Source organism: Kwoniella shandongensis, chromosome 13 (assembly GCF_008629635.2).
Source record: "Kwoniella shandongensis chromosome 13, complete sequence".
Classification (NCBI taxonomy): Eukaryota; Fungi; Basidiomycota; class Tremellomycetes; order Tremellales; family Cryptococcaceae; genus Kwoniella; species Kwoniella shandongensis.
The window spans coordinates 624,476-638,324 of record NC_089299.1 but is presented as its reverse complement, the minus strand read 5'-3'; the positions used below and the strand labels follow the sequence as shown (position 1 = coordinate 638,324).

Sequence of the window (13,849 nt, the reverse complement as noted above, 5' to 3'; positions counted from 1 at the left end):
ATCATCAGTCATGTACTTGATCAGCAGTGCAGAACATCTCACATTTTCACTCAAAATGAAACTCACCTCCGGTAGTTATGAGCTTGTCTACCACTCCTTGCTTCGACAGCTGCTTCCCATGCTTAAGCTTAAAGTGTACCGGGCTTTTCGTCAATATTTGAAAAGCTGGATTTACTACTCAATGGTCCGAAAACGATATTTGCCTTCTGTGAGTTGTCTTCTTCACCTCACCAACTGAAACCAATGCGAGTTGTTCATCTGAGCACCAGGTGACTGCTGAGGTATCTGGCCAGGCTGATGGGACGCATTGACCCTGGACAACGGAATGAAAGATGTTTTCAAGAGACTGGCAGTGGTCTGATAAATATCACCTAGCCATATGGGGGGGAGGTAACGAGACATTACCATGGCAGTTCGATGAAGATACAGAATGATTGATACAAACAAACAAACTTCTATGTAGACTATACATGTATCTGTGAAGGACGCCGACTGTCTGAACAAGCAGAGTGTACGCTCGGACGAGAATGACATTCGGACCCTTCCAGCGTTCGTCGATGCCACGCTTCGACGCTGCTCGGGTACATTTACCGTGGTGGACAAGCGTGCACCCTTTGGCGTAGCCCTCGAATCTATTCTTGCACACCAAGTCTAAACGGGGAAGATGACCGATATCTGAACGTATACGTTTTGGCAGAACATTGCCTCATAAGATATCAAAACGCGAAGACGCTATCTTATCTTTTGCCCCGACTTTTCTGACCCATGATACGGAACCAAATTACCACATCAACTAAAATGCCACATCATATCCTAAGTCAAGCCAGTAGAGTTACCGAGCCGATGTTGTCGTTCTCTCTTTCTCACTCTGCTATCCAACAAATCACTCTCCACATCTTGTGCAGACACCCATCTACCCATCTCAGCCCATCCACCGTCTCCTCCTTCCATTCACCCGTATATTAGCGGAAGGATTATCATATCCAGCGAAAAGAATCACGCTCGTCCATCATGCCGCCCAAACAAACTGTTCTTCAACCTCCTTCACCATCTCCTCCACCTCCGTCTAACGATGCGCAAGACCTCCTTGTCATCCATGATATCATGGACACGCTCGATCAGATCCCGCCAGAGATCACACGCGTGCATAGTGATCTGAATGAACTTGGTGCTGTACTATATTGTAAGCGCAAGATCCTTCCTGTATCCCTCATATTTCCCGTCATGTCAATGGCGAGAATGTGGTTCTAGTCTTTTAGCTAACAATTCGCGTAAAATCCGATGTAGCCACCCTTCTCAGCTTGGAACAGAAACTTTACACACTAATCAACTGGATACAAGATCCGAATATCAAGCCCGAGAAGAGATTTGAGCTGCTTCAGGAGATTGCAGAAGAAGCGGCGAGATACAAGCTTGGTGGAGATGACAAGATAAGAGTAGCAGGTGGAGCATGCGACGGAGTGAGTACACAACAGATCCTTCATGCCCGTGCTTCGTCAAAGGATACATCAGAGTTGGCGCTAACTCTCCTTAGATCATGGCTCATCAACGACATATCTCGAACCTCCTCGCTGCGTCAACTCTACTCAACCCCTCCCCACCCTCACCGTACACTCAAACACTCACATTGCCCTACCTCCAACCTACGACCACATCTCGTCGAGCTGCTCGAGCTGCCAATTCACCCTTCGGAGGACGAGGTTACGCGGCAGCTGCCAACAATGGTGGCCCATCGGAGACTAGGGTAGGAGATACACCTACAAAGAAGAAAAAGAGCCGAGTGCAGCAGTTGGGAGCGAGAGACGATGATGAGACATCAAGTGTGGGTGGGGATAAGGAGAAGAAGAAGCCCGCAAAGAAGAGAAAGCCGTGAGTATCCCTACGCAGCGACTTGCTTGCTTTTCGGGAGGGGCCATTGCGGTGGCTCGTTGTCGCCATACGCTGACATGCGGTCACTTCCCAGTGTCAACCGCGCTTTATCCCCTACCGAATCGGTCGCCTCCACATCCGCTTTCACAGGCAAAGCTGTCGAACCCCGTACTGCTCGGCAACTCGCTGCGGCAGCCAGCAAAGCCCGAAAAGCAGAACAAGACGATGGATCAGACGAAGATTCGAGGGACGAGCCCCGTCGAGGTGGACTCGCTATGCAACCTTCACCTTCTGCCGATTCCGTCATGGACAGAAAAGATGGAGGATTGGGATTGGACATGGGAAGTAGGGAAGGATCCAATATCGGTGGTTTAGGAGGAAGGAGTGCGAATGCTACGCCTGTGTTGAGTCAAGGTGTTGTTGGGGAACCTAAGAATGGTAGACCAGGACGAGCTAGAGCAGGAGTAAAACGATCGAGAGCGGACGATGATGACGATGACGAAAGTGACGGCGAGGAGGAGGAGAGCCTGGGTAAACCTGTCCCGAAAAGGTCGACTAGTGGGAAGAAGGCAACACAAGCGTATGATGTGGAGACGGTCGAGCAAGAGGGTCTGGGAGGTGGAGAAGAGGTGGACTCAAAGGTCTATTGCACGTGTAGACAAGTGAGCTATGGAGAGATGATAGGATGTGATGATGATGATTGTGAGATTGAATGGGTGAGTGGACTATTCCTCTTTGACTGCTGTAAAGGCGACGAGAAGCTAACATTGTTGTATCATAGTACCACCTTGCTTGTCTCGGTCTTGATAAGACTCCAGAGGGTAACTGGATCTGTCCCAGATGCGTCGAGAGGAGGAAGAAGCAGCCCAAGTCGAAGAAGACTACCAAGGGGAAGAACAGGAAGTAAGGGCATCAGGGGCGCATTTGGGTTTAATAAACAGAATCTTGTATATCGTGTTTGAGAAATTTAGAGAGATGTATGTACATGCAGACTAACATTGAGCAGTAATAAAGATTTCCTACATGGGTGTTCACAAGGAAATAGAAGCTCTACGTTGATAAAGATGTAGATGTTCTACATAGGTTGTACTCGGCTAAGATGATTTGGCGACTTGCTTCCGGGCGGCGACTGACCACGCGTGCCAAGATAGCAACGTAAAGCAAAGTCAGAGATTGACTCGCAAAAAGTTGGGTGAGAAGGTCATTATCAATCTCATTTCTTGATAGTGTTCTGATATTTGTTGTAATTGTACATCTTATCTGTTATACCAGCGGCTCAGAATGACCATCCAACCTGCCGAAGAATTACCAGAAACTATAGTCATTGGAGTATTGGGTAAGTGCGAGCGCGAGTGCGAGTGTGTCATGTCACCATTATCTCCTTGTTAAGAACGGTCATAAGGATAGATCACGGTTGTGATGAAGATGACTGTTCTGCCGCGCCGGCTGGAACGTTTACACCTCTTCGCTCCTCTGAGCTGACCCGTATATGCACCTCTAGCACTCCAAGGAGCCTTCATCGAGCATATCAATTATCTACAAAGGTCAGCTAAGCAGTCCGGGTATGAATACCGCTCGAAGCTGATTGTCCACCTCGGTGATACAGACTTCGACCAGCGGGTCACACGATCAGAGCTATCCCTGTGAAGAATGTGGAGGAGCTCTCGGTGAGTGGTTTGCTCTCTCCACGTATAACCCGTCCAAGGATTCAGAGGCTGACGTATTGGTCATTCCCTTTCCCTCTCGACGTCACCCCACCCATTGCTCGACCTCACTAACCACTTGAACAATCTCTAACTCGACCTATTGCAATCGCTCTCTTTGACTTTCGCACCACATCCCACACTTCACCTCTCTACAATGCCTCGCATCCCTTCGTCCAACTCCTTTTCAATGCACACCATTCACCCTCACCTCCCCATTCACAACCTAGCAAGTCCGCGCCCTCGTTATCCCAGGTGGCGAATCCACCGTCATTTCCTCATTAGCCTTCCTGACCACAGGTCTTCTCCCCGCTTTACTGGAATTCGTTCAAGATCCTTCTCGAGCGGTATGGGGAACGTGCGCAGGGATGATATTGATGGCTGAGGAGGATGGAGTAGGAGGCGGGAGGAAGAAAGGCGTTAAAGGTTGGGCGGGGATGAAGGGGTTGAAAGTGTGGAGAAATCTTTATGGTAGTGAGTGGTCTTGAGGTTCTGCTTGCGCTTCGGACGTTTGACTATCGCTTCGTCATTCTGTCGGAGTGCTTGGATGGCTGGCTTTGCTCGTTTCGTGCTTCAGTTCGATTTGACCCGCCGATTCGACTGTATTGAGCGAGTACGAGGGATCGGTTTGGCAGCTTCTCTGTGTTCAACCCTTCCCTTGGTGTAACGCTCGCGCTATACCGCTCAAATTCCTCTGGCGATCCCATAGCCATTGTGTATATCGCTTCTGAGACTGAGCCTGAACCGCAACTGACATGTCGTTGCTCCGCCCATAGCCCAGCTTGAATCGTTCGAGGCGCCGTTACTAGTCCCATCCCTCTCATCCCCGTCCAAACCCTTCAACACAATATTCATCCGAGCCCCCGCCGTCCATTCCCTCTCACCATCGACGGCTACGGAAATCCTCGCTACTCTCCCTTCTGATCTGATCCCACCACCTCCACCATCCGATTCACCATTAGGCGAATCGAACCCCGATGATCTGGGGAAGGTCATGATCAAACAAGGGAAGAAGATGGTCACGTCTTTTCATCCGGAGTTGAGCGGTGATACGAGAGTTCACGAGTTTTGGGTTGAGAAATGTGTTCTCGGTAGATGAACCGTGGTGCGGATGTAGGATAGATCCGCAGGGATTTAGACTTTGTAACCTTACGACGTACGTTAGGTCCTAGAGGGCTGGGAGCACATAGACCAACGAGGTATTCTTCAATATGTTGCGAGAATTGTAAGAGGGCGAGCTGTCACCATCTGCTTAGAACTCACTCATATACGATAGTAGATGGGAGATGGGAACACTGTATGTATTACTTCTTGCAACTTGACGCTTATCACCAGGGAAATCGTGTCAATTTACGTGCTGTGCAACACACAACCAGGTGCAATCTCGTGTCCAAACAGATCATGACATATAATGCTTTTAACCTATCAAGCTTGTCATAGTACCCGCTTCCCAATCTAAACAAGCCCAATGTACATCAATCTCTCCTCATCATGCGTTTCTCTTCTCGATATCGTACAGCATGACAATTCCTCCTTCCTCCCTCGTGAGATTCCCTCATAACCACCTTCCTACTTCTCCCCAACCTCTTACACCTCTTCCTTCCTCCAACCCCAGCGCAAAAATCCAACATTCCCTCGCTCTCTCTTTCCTTCCTTGCAATTCTGAAACCTTGCCTAACCAATACCATCCTTCCGGTACATCCCACCCTGCCTCTTGTGTCAATTGGTTCAAAAGACTTTCTGCCAAGTCGACTTGTTGGTTTTGGATATACAATTTGCTCAAACCTATGATAGCGGAAGGATGATCCGGTTTCAATAGTAATGATTTTACGAATGCCGCTTCTGCAGATTTGAGAGATTCCTCCGATATCGAACTCGAAGAAGTTTGCGTCGACGTTGTTGGTGTCGCGTCACTAGCGCTGTGATTGGCATGTGGATTCGGTCCCGATGTCGGTTGAGCATGATATAGACCCAGTTGGACCCATACGTCGGCATTCTCAGGATCGAGCACTTCGGCTTCTTCAATCGCGACGAGACATTGTTCCGATTTACCCCATCGTCTGAAAGTCGCAGCTGACATTAACCACAAGTTACTAAGAATCCGAGATTCAGCCGGTGTACGACCGTGATCTTCAGGTGAGGTTTGTGGTGGTGGGGGAAGTACAGTATGTGATGAAGGCGCATTGCGGAAGTGTGAGTGAACGGCAGTCGGAGCAAAGGACAGGGCAGCGCTAGACGTCGAAGCAATTCGATTTCGGCCTGTGACTGTGTCCGCTGCACGTATCATCAGCCCATCGTTGAGTCTCGTGCATCGTGGCGACTCACCACTGGTACCGCCTGCAGCCATCCTCCTCACACTGGCAGGCCTAGACTGACTTCCACCTCCACCAGGCACGTGCAGATGTTTCGACAATCCCTTGCCTCTTGTCGACTGAGTTCGCGCAACGCCGTGGTCGTCTGCATCGCTGTTCCCTTGATCTGGCGACGAGTTTCCAGGTGAGGAGCCAGATGATTGTATCACCAACGAAGGCTTCTCTAGCGATGCGGCGTTTGTATTGGGCGGATTGGGCGTTAGAGGATGAGCTGAACCAAGCCAATGTCAGGTGCCGCTGCAACGCGTCAAGATAACGACACTCACTGCTGTTTCCTCCCTCAGTCATACCGACGCTGATGAAGCTGCCTCCCAGACCTCTTCCTCCATCTTCTCCACCTGCCACACTCCCCATCGCTGCAAGACTATTACTGCTTGCCACGCTCTTCATTCCTCCTCCTTTGCCGAAACCAGCGGAATAACCCAGATTGTCTCGATTCTTCCCCGATCTCGCGGAGAAGAAGGCGAACAATTCTTGTTGCTTCAACATCGCCGCTTCCGGGCCTTGCGTCTTCTCAACGACCACGTTGAGTGTCATACGTAGACGGATGACATGCTCGAGACGAGCCGATCGGGAAAGAGGGGTTGTATGCGGGGGAGTGACATCGAGATGAGGGAAACATCCGTCCTGATGCAGCAGGGGTCGACTTTGAAGGGTCTCAGGCGGTTGTGCAATGCTGGGTGTCGGGGGTATGACGGCAAAATCCCTCGCTTCGACATTGGGATCAAGCACGACATCTGCACCACCAAAGCCATCCTCTCCTGCGAGCAACTCTTCGTCTTCCTCCCATATGCTAACACCGGCTTCACAAGCTTTCGTCGCTCCTTCCCAATCGCGTCTCGCTGTTAATAGCAATGCGAGCAAATGCCATGCTTGCAGATTTCTCGAATCCATCTCGAGCGATGTCCTAATGCTATCAATAGCTGATTCAATGGAGCGGGCCTCAGCCTGACAGTAGGACAGATGATAGTATGCCGAGGGAGTAGGATTGATAGTGGTCGACGCAATGAGGTGGTTGATAGCTTGCGCCTGATATCTTGGTCGCTCCAAGGACTCGACGCCTGGCGTGGCCGATCAGCATCTCTGACAGTGTAACGTCGTGGGTCACTCACCATGCGCGGACATTGCCATTCTCACGATTCCCTTGGCTTCCTCCACTCTTGCTCTCAATCCGTCTCCAACTCTTCTCTGTCCCGCAACATCACCTGCCAAGCTTGTATATCTCCAAGCCTCATCCGCCTCTCCCAAATCCCTACAATACAGTCTTGCCCCTCCCAAGAGTGTACGCACAAACTCTTCATCTCCATCGATTTCAGTTTCGGATATCTGCGCTCTTTTCTCCTCAGCTTCGGGCCCAGCACCCACGGCATCTCGCTTGATTTCATCTGGATGAGCCGCATCGTCGTCCGTCGGTCGTCGTTTCAGTTGAAGGGAGATCTCGGGCTGTTGCGTTTCTCTCGATTTGAGAACCAGCTGGACGTACAGCTCAAAGACCCGTCGTGCGTCTGACGAATCGCCAACGTCGGAGAGGAGATGAGTGAGATGTCGAAGTAAGGATTGTGATTGGAAAGTTAGGGTCATGGCCCACCATAGCACCGAGATGACTTCTCGAGCCAGATCCGCCGATTGGCCGTACAGTGCCACTGTTAACTCAGTGAATGTTCTCACGGGCACGTTGACTGATCCAGCTCTCGGGAAAGATGTGGTCGCCGCTAACAGTGCTCGACCCTGTCGGATAGCGTCCACTGCCTCTTTCTTCCACAACGCTCGAGCGGAGAGGTTTGAAGATCCCCCATCAATCAAAATCGGTTCTGGCGGCGCAGCTCCAAATGGCGGATGTGATGCGATCAAAGCCCGAAGATAGAGCATCAGCAGTTTCTGCCGTTGTATCGGTCTGAACGTTGCCGGCCACGAGGAGCTGTACAAGTGGTATGTCCGTAGTATCTGTAATGTCTGTTGCACGTTTCCGCTATGCTTGGCAGATATGACAGCCGCTCGAGTCAATGCAGTCGAAAGATGGCGGAAGATCTCGCGATGGGGATCAAAGCTGATTTTTGAAGTTGTGGGCTGTGTGAGGAGATAGTTTGGTGTAGGGATCGTAAGATGGCTGAGTGATCGGAGAAGTGGGATTGTCGCGAGATAAGACTGTAGGGCGTAAGATGGGTTCGGAGTCGGCAGCAGTTCCGCACTGAGGCCTACAAGAGTCGTCAAGGGGTCAGAATGCGTTTTGCGTTGTGAGGAAACGCTATCATACCTTGTAAACATCTCGCTCGTATCCGCTCAGCCACGGCTGCATCTCCTTGGACCACCCCCGACCGACTCTCTGCCGTCCAATCTATTGAATCGTATATCTTCAGAGCTGCTTCATGAGATCCCAGAGCATGGAGGTAGTACGCCAAAGTCAGCCTTGCGGACTGGAGAGTAAACCCGAGTAGTGTCAGCACTTCCAGGAGGTGAAGACAAACTGTGAAGAAGCATGACGTACTGTAAGCTCGGCCGCCGACAGCTTCCCGTTTGCGATCAACCCTTCTAAAGCTTTGGCCCCTTCTGTGACCTCATCGACAGCGTCCTGGCCGACACCTTGCCACCACTGGCCTCCCTCTCCCCAAGCAGACGTATCGTCACTATCATCCCCGTCCAGATCACCTGCACTAAGATAAGCAGCGCGACTCGTCCCTGCTGAAATGGAATCGTTCGCTCCGCGTATCGTACTTCCAGACCCAGTCTGTGTCAGATCAAGAGAATTGGAGTTCTTGTGTTTATGTCTGAGATGCGGATGTGGGACATGTACGAAAGACGATGTTGTCGTGCCCTGTGAACCGGAGCCGGCTGAGGAGTTTGAAGATCCGGGAGCCTGGTCGATAGTACCGGTAGTGGGAGATGAGCCGACGCGAGGAGAGGCGGCCGCAGGCGGTGGAGGTACACTGATGAAGCCTGAGGAGGACGTATTCGGGTGTGATGTTGATGAGAGATATAGTAGAGATATATCTCGAATATGATGGACTAGTGAGGTATCTGAGAATTAAGGCGGGTCAGCTCGTACTCATGACCTTAGGCGTATCTGACAACGGACAAGTCGTTGTGAGGCAGAGGCCAGGGTAGAGCCGATGAAGTATGGAGCACTCACTACCACCTGTATGTTTACCCCATTTCCTCACTAGTTCTCCCCAGCTTAGATCATTACTTTTCGGGTCTTGACCGGGCTTGGCGTCTGCCCAAGCACCTCTCAACAGAGCAGCGGTGAGAGAAGTGTTGTAATGCGCTGCTTTCGGAGAGGCGACGGCGGAGGCCGTGGTCGCCACGGACGACGACATGGGTGGCACAGGACAAGAGGAGGGACCAAGGATGGTCAAGAGACGATTGTTTGTTGTGAGTGATGGATATGTTGTGAAGATAGATAACTCGAGGGTTCGTCATTATTCGGCATTGAGTAACGCAAGCAGGGCGGGGCAACTCTATGATTGATTGAATGAATGGGTAAGATATTATTCGGGTGACCCATTTAAGATCTGACTCGGTGATCGACAACAGAGATAATCATGAAATGTTGAAAGACACTTTGATCTATCGTATCTTTAGTCTACATTCACAAGAAGCAAAGCACTCATAGACCGTGTTCAGAGGAACCAACTGCTTTCACATACTTGGTCGGAACGCAACTTCGCCCCACAATGGTCAGCCCACAAGCTAACGGGTATGTTTTTCCTGTTTCTTCTGCTTCTCCAATCAACCAACTATCAACTTGGCGACTGACTTCTCTCTCAGCGTCCCCATCGCTTCTTCCAAAGCCAACGGCTCAGCTTCGGGCTCGATACCACATCACCTCTCCAAATCCCCAACGAGCACCATCGAATACACTTCTTCCGCACCGTACCCCCCACCATCGTCCAAGCATAGCGAGAATGAGTCGGTCCCCTCGCATTTGTATGACAAGTTGCCAAATCATTTCTTGGAAACTAACGGGAAAGGGGAGAAAGTGCCAGATTACCTCAGGATGATCTTGATGTGTACGTGCGCCACAGAGACCGATCGCTACTCGCGGGCTTGTGTGCTGATTTGCGCTGGATTTGTTGTAGCAAAGGTGTACTCTGCCCCTCTTAATCTCAAAGAAACCCCATTAACGTTGGCCGTCAACCTTTCCGCAAGATTAGGCAACGAGGTCAGCTGCCTGACTTAGGGATTCAGAAGGATATAGCTGATCACAAACTACATTACAGATCTGGCTCAAACGTGAAGATCTTCAACCGGTGTTCTCGTTCAAGATCAGAGGAGCTTACAATATGATGGCGAGTTTGACTGAAGCAGAGAAGAAGAAGGGTGTCATCACATGTAGTGCTGGTGGGTCTCTCTCGCCCGAATCTCTCCAACTCAACGAACGATCTGTACTGACCATTGTGCGACAGGTAATCACGCCCAAGGTGTCGCTCTTTCAGGCCACGCTCTCAATATCCCCGCCATCGTCGTCATGCCCGTCTCTACCCCTTCTATCAAATGGCGAAACGTCCAGCGTCTCGGTGCACAAGTTGTTCTCCACGGTCGAGATTTCGACGAAGCGAAAGCTGAATGTCTTCGACTCGAGAAAGAACGAGGACTCACTTTCGTGCCTCCATACGATAACCCGTTCGTCGTCGCAGGACAAGGAACGATCGGAATGGAAGTCTGTCGACAGGTTACGGACGCCGATGCGCTGGACGGGATCTTCGGTGCGGTCGGTGGAGGCGGTATGTTGGCGGGAATAGCCGCCTACGTCAAGAGAGTTGCGAAGCCTAGTGTGAAAGTGTATGGTGTGGAGACGGTCGATGGAGACGCTATGGACCAGAGTTTGAAGAAGGGAAAGAGAGTGTTGTTGGACGAGGTTGGACCGTTCGCAGATGGCACTGCGGTTAGATTGGTGGGAGAAGAACCGTTCAGAGTGTGTAAGGACTTGGTGGACGATATCGTTCTGGTCAACAACGATGAAATTTGTGCGGCAATCAAAGATGTCTTTGAAGGTAAGTAAGCTGAATAGTATACAGACCGCAACTGACCCATTCCCGTCCTTTGCGCAGAAACACGATCGATTCCCGAACCTTCAGGTGCTTTAGCATTAGCAGGTCTCAAAGCTCATATTGTCCGAAATAACCTCGTTGGCGCCAACAAACGTTTCGTGGCGGTGGTGTCGGGTGGTAACATGAATTTTGGAAGATTACGATTCGTGGCGGAACGTGCGGAGATTGGTGAGAGGAGGGAGGTGTTGGTCAGTGTGAGAGTGCCTGAGAAGCCGGGAAGGTGAGTGGGCAATCTCCCCTGCCATGTCAAAAAACCCTGCACTATGCTGGCACTTCTGTCACTGTCATCGTCGCATCTGCTGACACTCTTTTCCACTCTCAGCTTCCTCAAGTTCCACTCACTTCTCGGTGGTCGAGCCGTTACCGAATTCTCCTATCGATACTCTTCCGACTCTACAGGATACATCATCTGTTCCTTCCTCCTTTCCTCATCACCATCCTCAGCATCTGGTCCGACTCCCGAAGCGAGACAAAAGGAGATCAACGAGCTGTTTGAGGGTTTGAAGAAAGAGGGGATTGAGGCGGTCGATTTGAGTGAAGACGAATTTGCAAAGTCTCATGTTAGACATATGGTTGGAGGGAGAAGTGGGGTGGAGCATGAGAGGATATTCAGATTTGGTGCGTGTCTCTCAATTCCTTCTATCCCATCAATATGTTTCGATGTGCTAGATTTCGATATTCTGAAAGGGGACTTGAGCTGATGATCTTCCGCAGAATTCCCCGAGAGACCTGGTGCTTTGGGTAACTTCCTGAATGGTATGAAAACAGATTGGAACATCTCCATGTTCCACTACCGAAATCACGGAGCGGGTGAGTGTTGTTCCTCTCGCCTTCAGCCATGTCACGCGACGTCGTATTGAAGACGTCGTTTGTGGATACGAATGGACAAGCTAACCCTGATAAACTACCGCTAGACGTTGGAAAAGTTCTCATCGGTGTTCAAGTCTCTCAAGGCGATTATGAGGCTTTCGGACAATTCTTGGATGATCTCGGCTATCCAGTTGTGGAAGAGACAGAGAACAAGGCTTATTCCATGTTCTTGAGGAGTTAGATGTGTTGATTACCGGGAAGGAAGAGGACGAGGAGTAGGGTTTCTTGTATGATAGTACGAAAAACCATCTAGCATACATGCACATAGGTCACTTGTTTCGGTCGTGAAGCCACAAATCTGATGTAGTACACATGCATCATGACTGAGCTGACTGTCGTGAGTATGATTCGTTCCTTCCTTCATTACGCTGATCGAGCGGAGTCGCTCTGAGATACGCAAGGGGGAGGGTGCATCACGCATGACCCCCTTTGATGTATTGCCATCCCCTAGACCAAACTCGGGTGTCAGTACGACGATCACGCTCTAGCTGATTGAGATGACCCCGCACTCACAAGTTCGTAATCTCTCCATGCTCATCCATGAGGCGATTAAACGGATGAACGCCATGCAGATTGTTGGATTCACGAACAGCTCCGAACCAAGAATATTTGCTATACGGTCCACAGGTCGTCAGCTCGCTCGGGTAAGTCATCACAGAAGAGATGGGGTGAACAAACACAATCCAATCGGTCTCGTCGAGCCATTTGGTCGTTTGGCCTGAACTTGTGTTTCAGCTTTCTGAGATCAACCCCGGGAATTACCCGATGCACATTGATGGGAAAACTGAGGGTCTACGCACCCATGAAGTCATGGACTTGCTGTTGAGTTTCTGGCGGAGGGACATTCGGATCAATTCCAAAGTTATCACCAGCGACAACCGTCCGCTGTGTATACGGATCTGGTTACAGTATCCAAGGAAAGGTCACACTTACCTGCATTGCGAATTCAGTGAGGAAGATGGGCAGACCGAACGTATCATAATACATTTCCAACTTTGCGACGAAATCTTCGAATGTCGTAGTGTAGAGATGTACGGCAAGGTACTCTGGCATCGTCCCAGGTGGGATAAGTGTGAGGAAGTTCTGAAGACAAGGTCGATGAGCAGTAAGTAGGCAAGCAGCTATTGTGGGAGTGTTGACTCACCTTGAGCCATTGAACACTGCCTGCTACAGCGGGCGAGACGAGTTTCTGTTCTGGATCTGTACGTAGTGCGGCCACACGAATCCATCTGTGATCGGACATCAGCGGACATCTTGACGTGGCTGAACGTGATAGCTTACGCCTGGGCAGCTACTTCTGGAGTCTTCTTATCGGCGACAGATGAATCACCGTGATCTACCACGCAGCAATTCAGCTTCACCGCTTCTCCCACCTAATAATTCAATAGACGACCAATCGTACCAGGTTCGTTGAAGCCAAGGATATACTTCCATCCAGGCTGCAGCTCGTTCCCATCATTCAGCAGATCAGGCGACCAACTGTATGTTCGAAGTCAGCCTGAGCCCACTTCCGAGTTGAAACTAGCAGTAACAGAAGCTCACATCATGGGAACGAACTCTGCGTTGATTTGGAGGTCCTCCGAAGAGTTGGGAAGAAGAGGGCCTTGCCAGTGCTTGTTCCAGTTCCAATGCCAAGAGAGTTTCTTCGAGCAGTGTCAGATAGAATAATCAGCAACGAAACCGATAAAGGGATGGCAAAGGTACATACCGAGTCGGGTCCGAAAAACTTTGCAACGGGGTCAGAAGTACCTTCCTGGACTGGCCAGCTGATACCTGCCTGTTCGTGGAGTAACGAGTGTGAGCTAGCTCGATGGGTCAGAGCGCCAATAGCGACTCACTTTGCCTCTGTTCTGCTCGTCAGACATGCTTTCGGTGATTTCTGATCGTATAAGGGATGATGGGGATAAGTCGGAAGAAAGAAAATGCAATCAAATGCGGAACAGGACGTTCAGCTCTCTATACTGTTTTCAATGGTTGTTGAGCTCCA

The 13,849-nt window shown here is 50.4% G+C and overlaps 5 protein-coding genes across 5 annotated transcripts; 3 read left to right on the top strand and 2 right to left on the bottom strand.

Annotated features, from left to right (window-relative positions):
- Positions 1-1,011: 1,011 nt before the first annotated feature.
- CI109_106920 (uncharacterized protein) lies at positions 1,012-2,776 on the top strand (the record flags this gene model as incomplete). Its single annotated transcript, XM_032002016.1, has 5 exons — positions 1,012-1,183; positions 1,288-1,460; positions 1,535-1,869; positions 1,964-2,585; positions 2,651-2,776. The coding sequence occupies 5 exons, from the start codon at positions 1,012-1,014 to the stop codon at positions 2,774-2,776; spliced, it is 1,428 nt and encodes a 475-aa protein (XP_031863573.1).
- A 374-nt stretch (positions 2,777-3,150) lies between these two features.
- On the top strand, positions 3,151-4,671 carry CI109_106919 (pyridoxal 5'-phosphate synthase, glutaminase subunit Pdx2; the record flags this gene model as incomplete). The annotated part of the gene is made up of 5 exons (XM_032002017.1): positions 3,151-3,205; positions 3,371-3,413; positions 3,476-3,536; positions 3,803-4,046; positions 4,349-4,671. The coding sequence occupies 5 exons, from the start codon at positions 3,151-3,153 to the stop codon at positions 4,669-4,671; spliced, it is 726 nt and encodes a 241-aa protein (XP_031863574.1).
- A 456-nt stretch (positions 4,672-5,127) lies between these two features.
- Positions 5,128-9,258, bottom strand: CI109_106918 (uncharacterized protein; the record flags this gene model as incomplete). The annotated part of the gene is made up of 7 exons (XM_032002018.1): positions 5,128-5,846; positions 5,898-6,155; positions 6,211-7,005; positions 7,057-8,139; positions 8,199-8,358; positions 8,430-8,959; positions 9,072-9,258. 7 exons carry the CDS (start codon positions 9,256-9,258, stop codon positions 5,128-5,130), a joined length of 3,732 nt encoding a protein of 1,243 aa, XP_031863575.1.
- A 357-nt stretch (positions 9,259-9,615) lies between these two features.
- Positions 9,616-12,043, top strand: CI109_106917 (threonine ammonia-lyase, biosynthetic; the record flags this gene model as incomplete). Its single annotated transcript, XM_032002019.1, has 9 exons — positions 9,616-9,638; positions 9,710-9,951; positions 10,021-10,103; positions 10,162-10,282; positions 10,348-10,935; positions 10,993-11,212; positions 11,315-11,610; positions 11,707-11,802; positions 11,907-12,043. The coding sequence occupies 9 exons, from the start codon at positions 9,616-9,618 to the stop codon at positions 12,041-12,043; spliced, it is 1,806 nt and encodes a 601-aa protein (XP_031863576.1).
- Positions 12,044-12,275: 232 nt separating this feature from the next.
- On the bottom strand, positions 12,276-13,727 carry CI109_106916 (uncharacterized protein; the record flags this gene model as incomplete). Its single annotated transcript, XM_032002020.1, has 11 exons — positions 12,276-12,309; positions 12,376-12,474; positions 12,541-12,580; positions 12,663-12,747; positions 12,796-12,945; positions 13,007-13,091; positions 13,144-13,198; positions 13,265-13,341; positions 13,405-13,505; positions 13,571-13,639; positions 13,701-13,727. The coding sequence occupies 11 exons, from the start codon at positions 13,725-13,727 to the stop codon at positions 12,276-12,278; spliced, it is 822 nt and encodes a 273-aa protein (XP_031863577.1).
- Between the last annotated feature and the right edge of the window lie 122 nt (positions 13,728-13,849).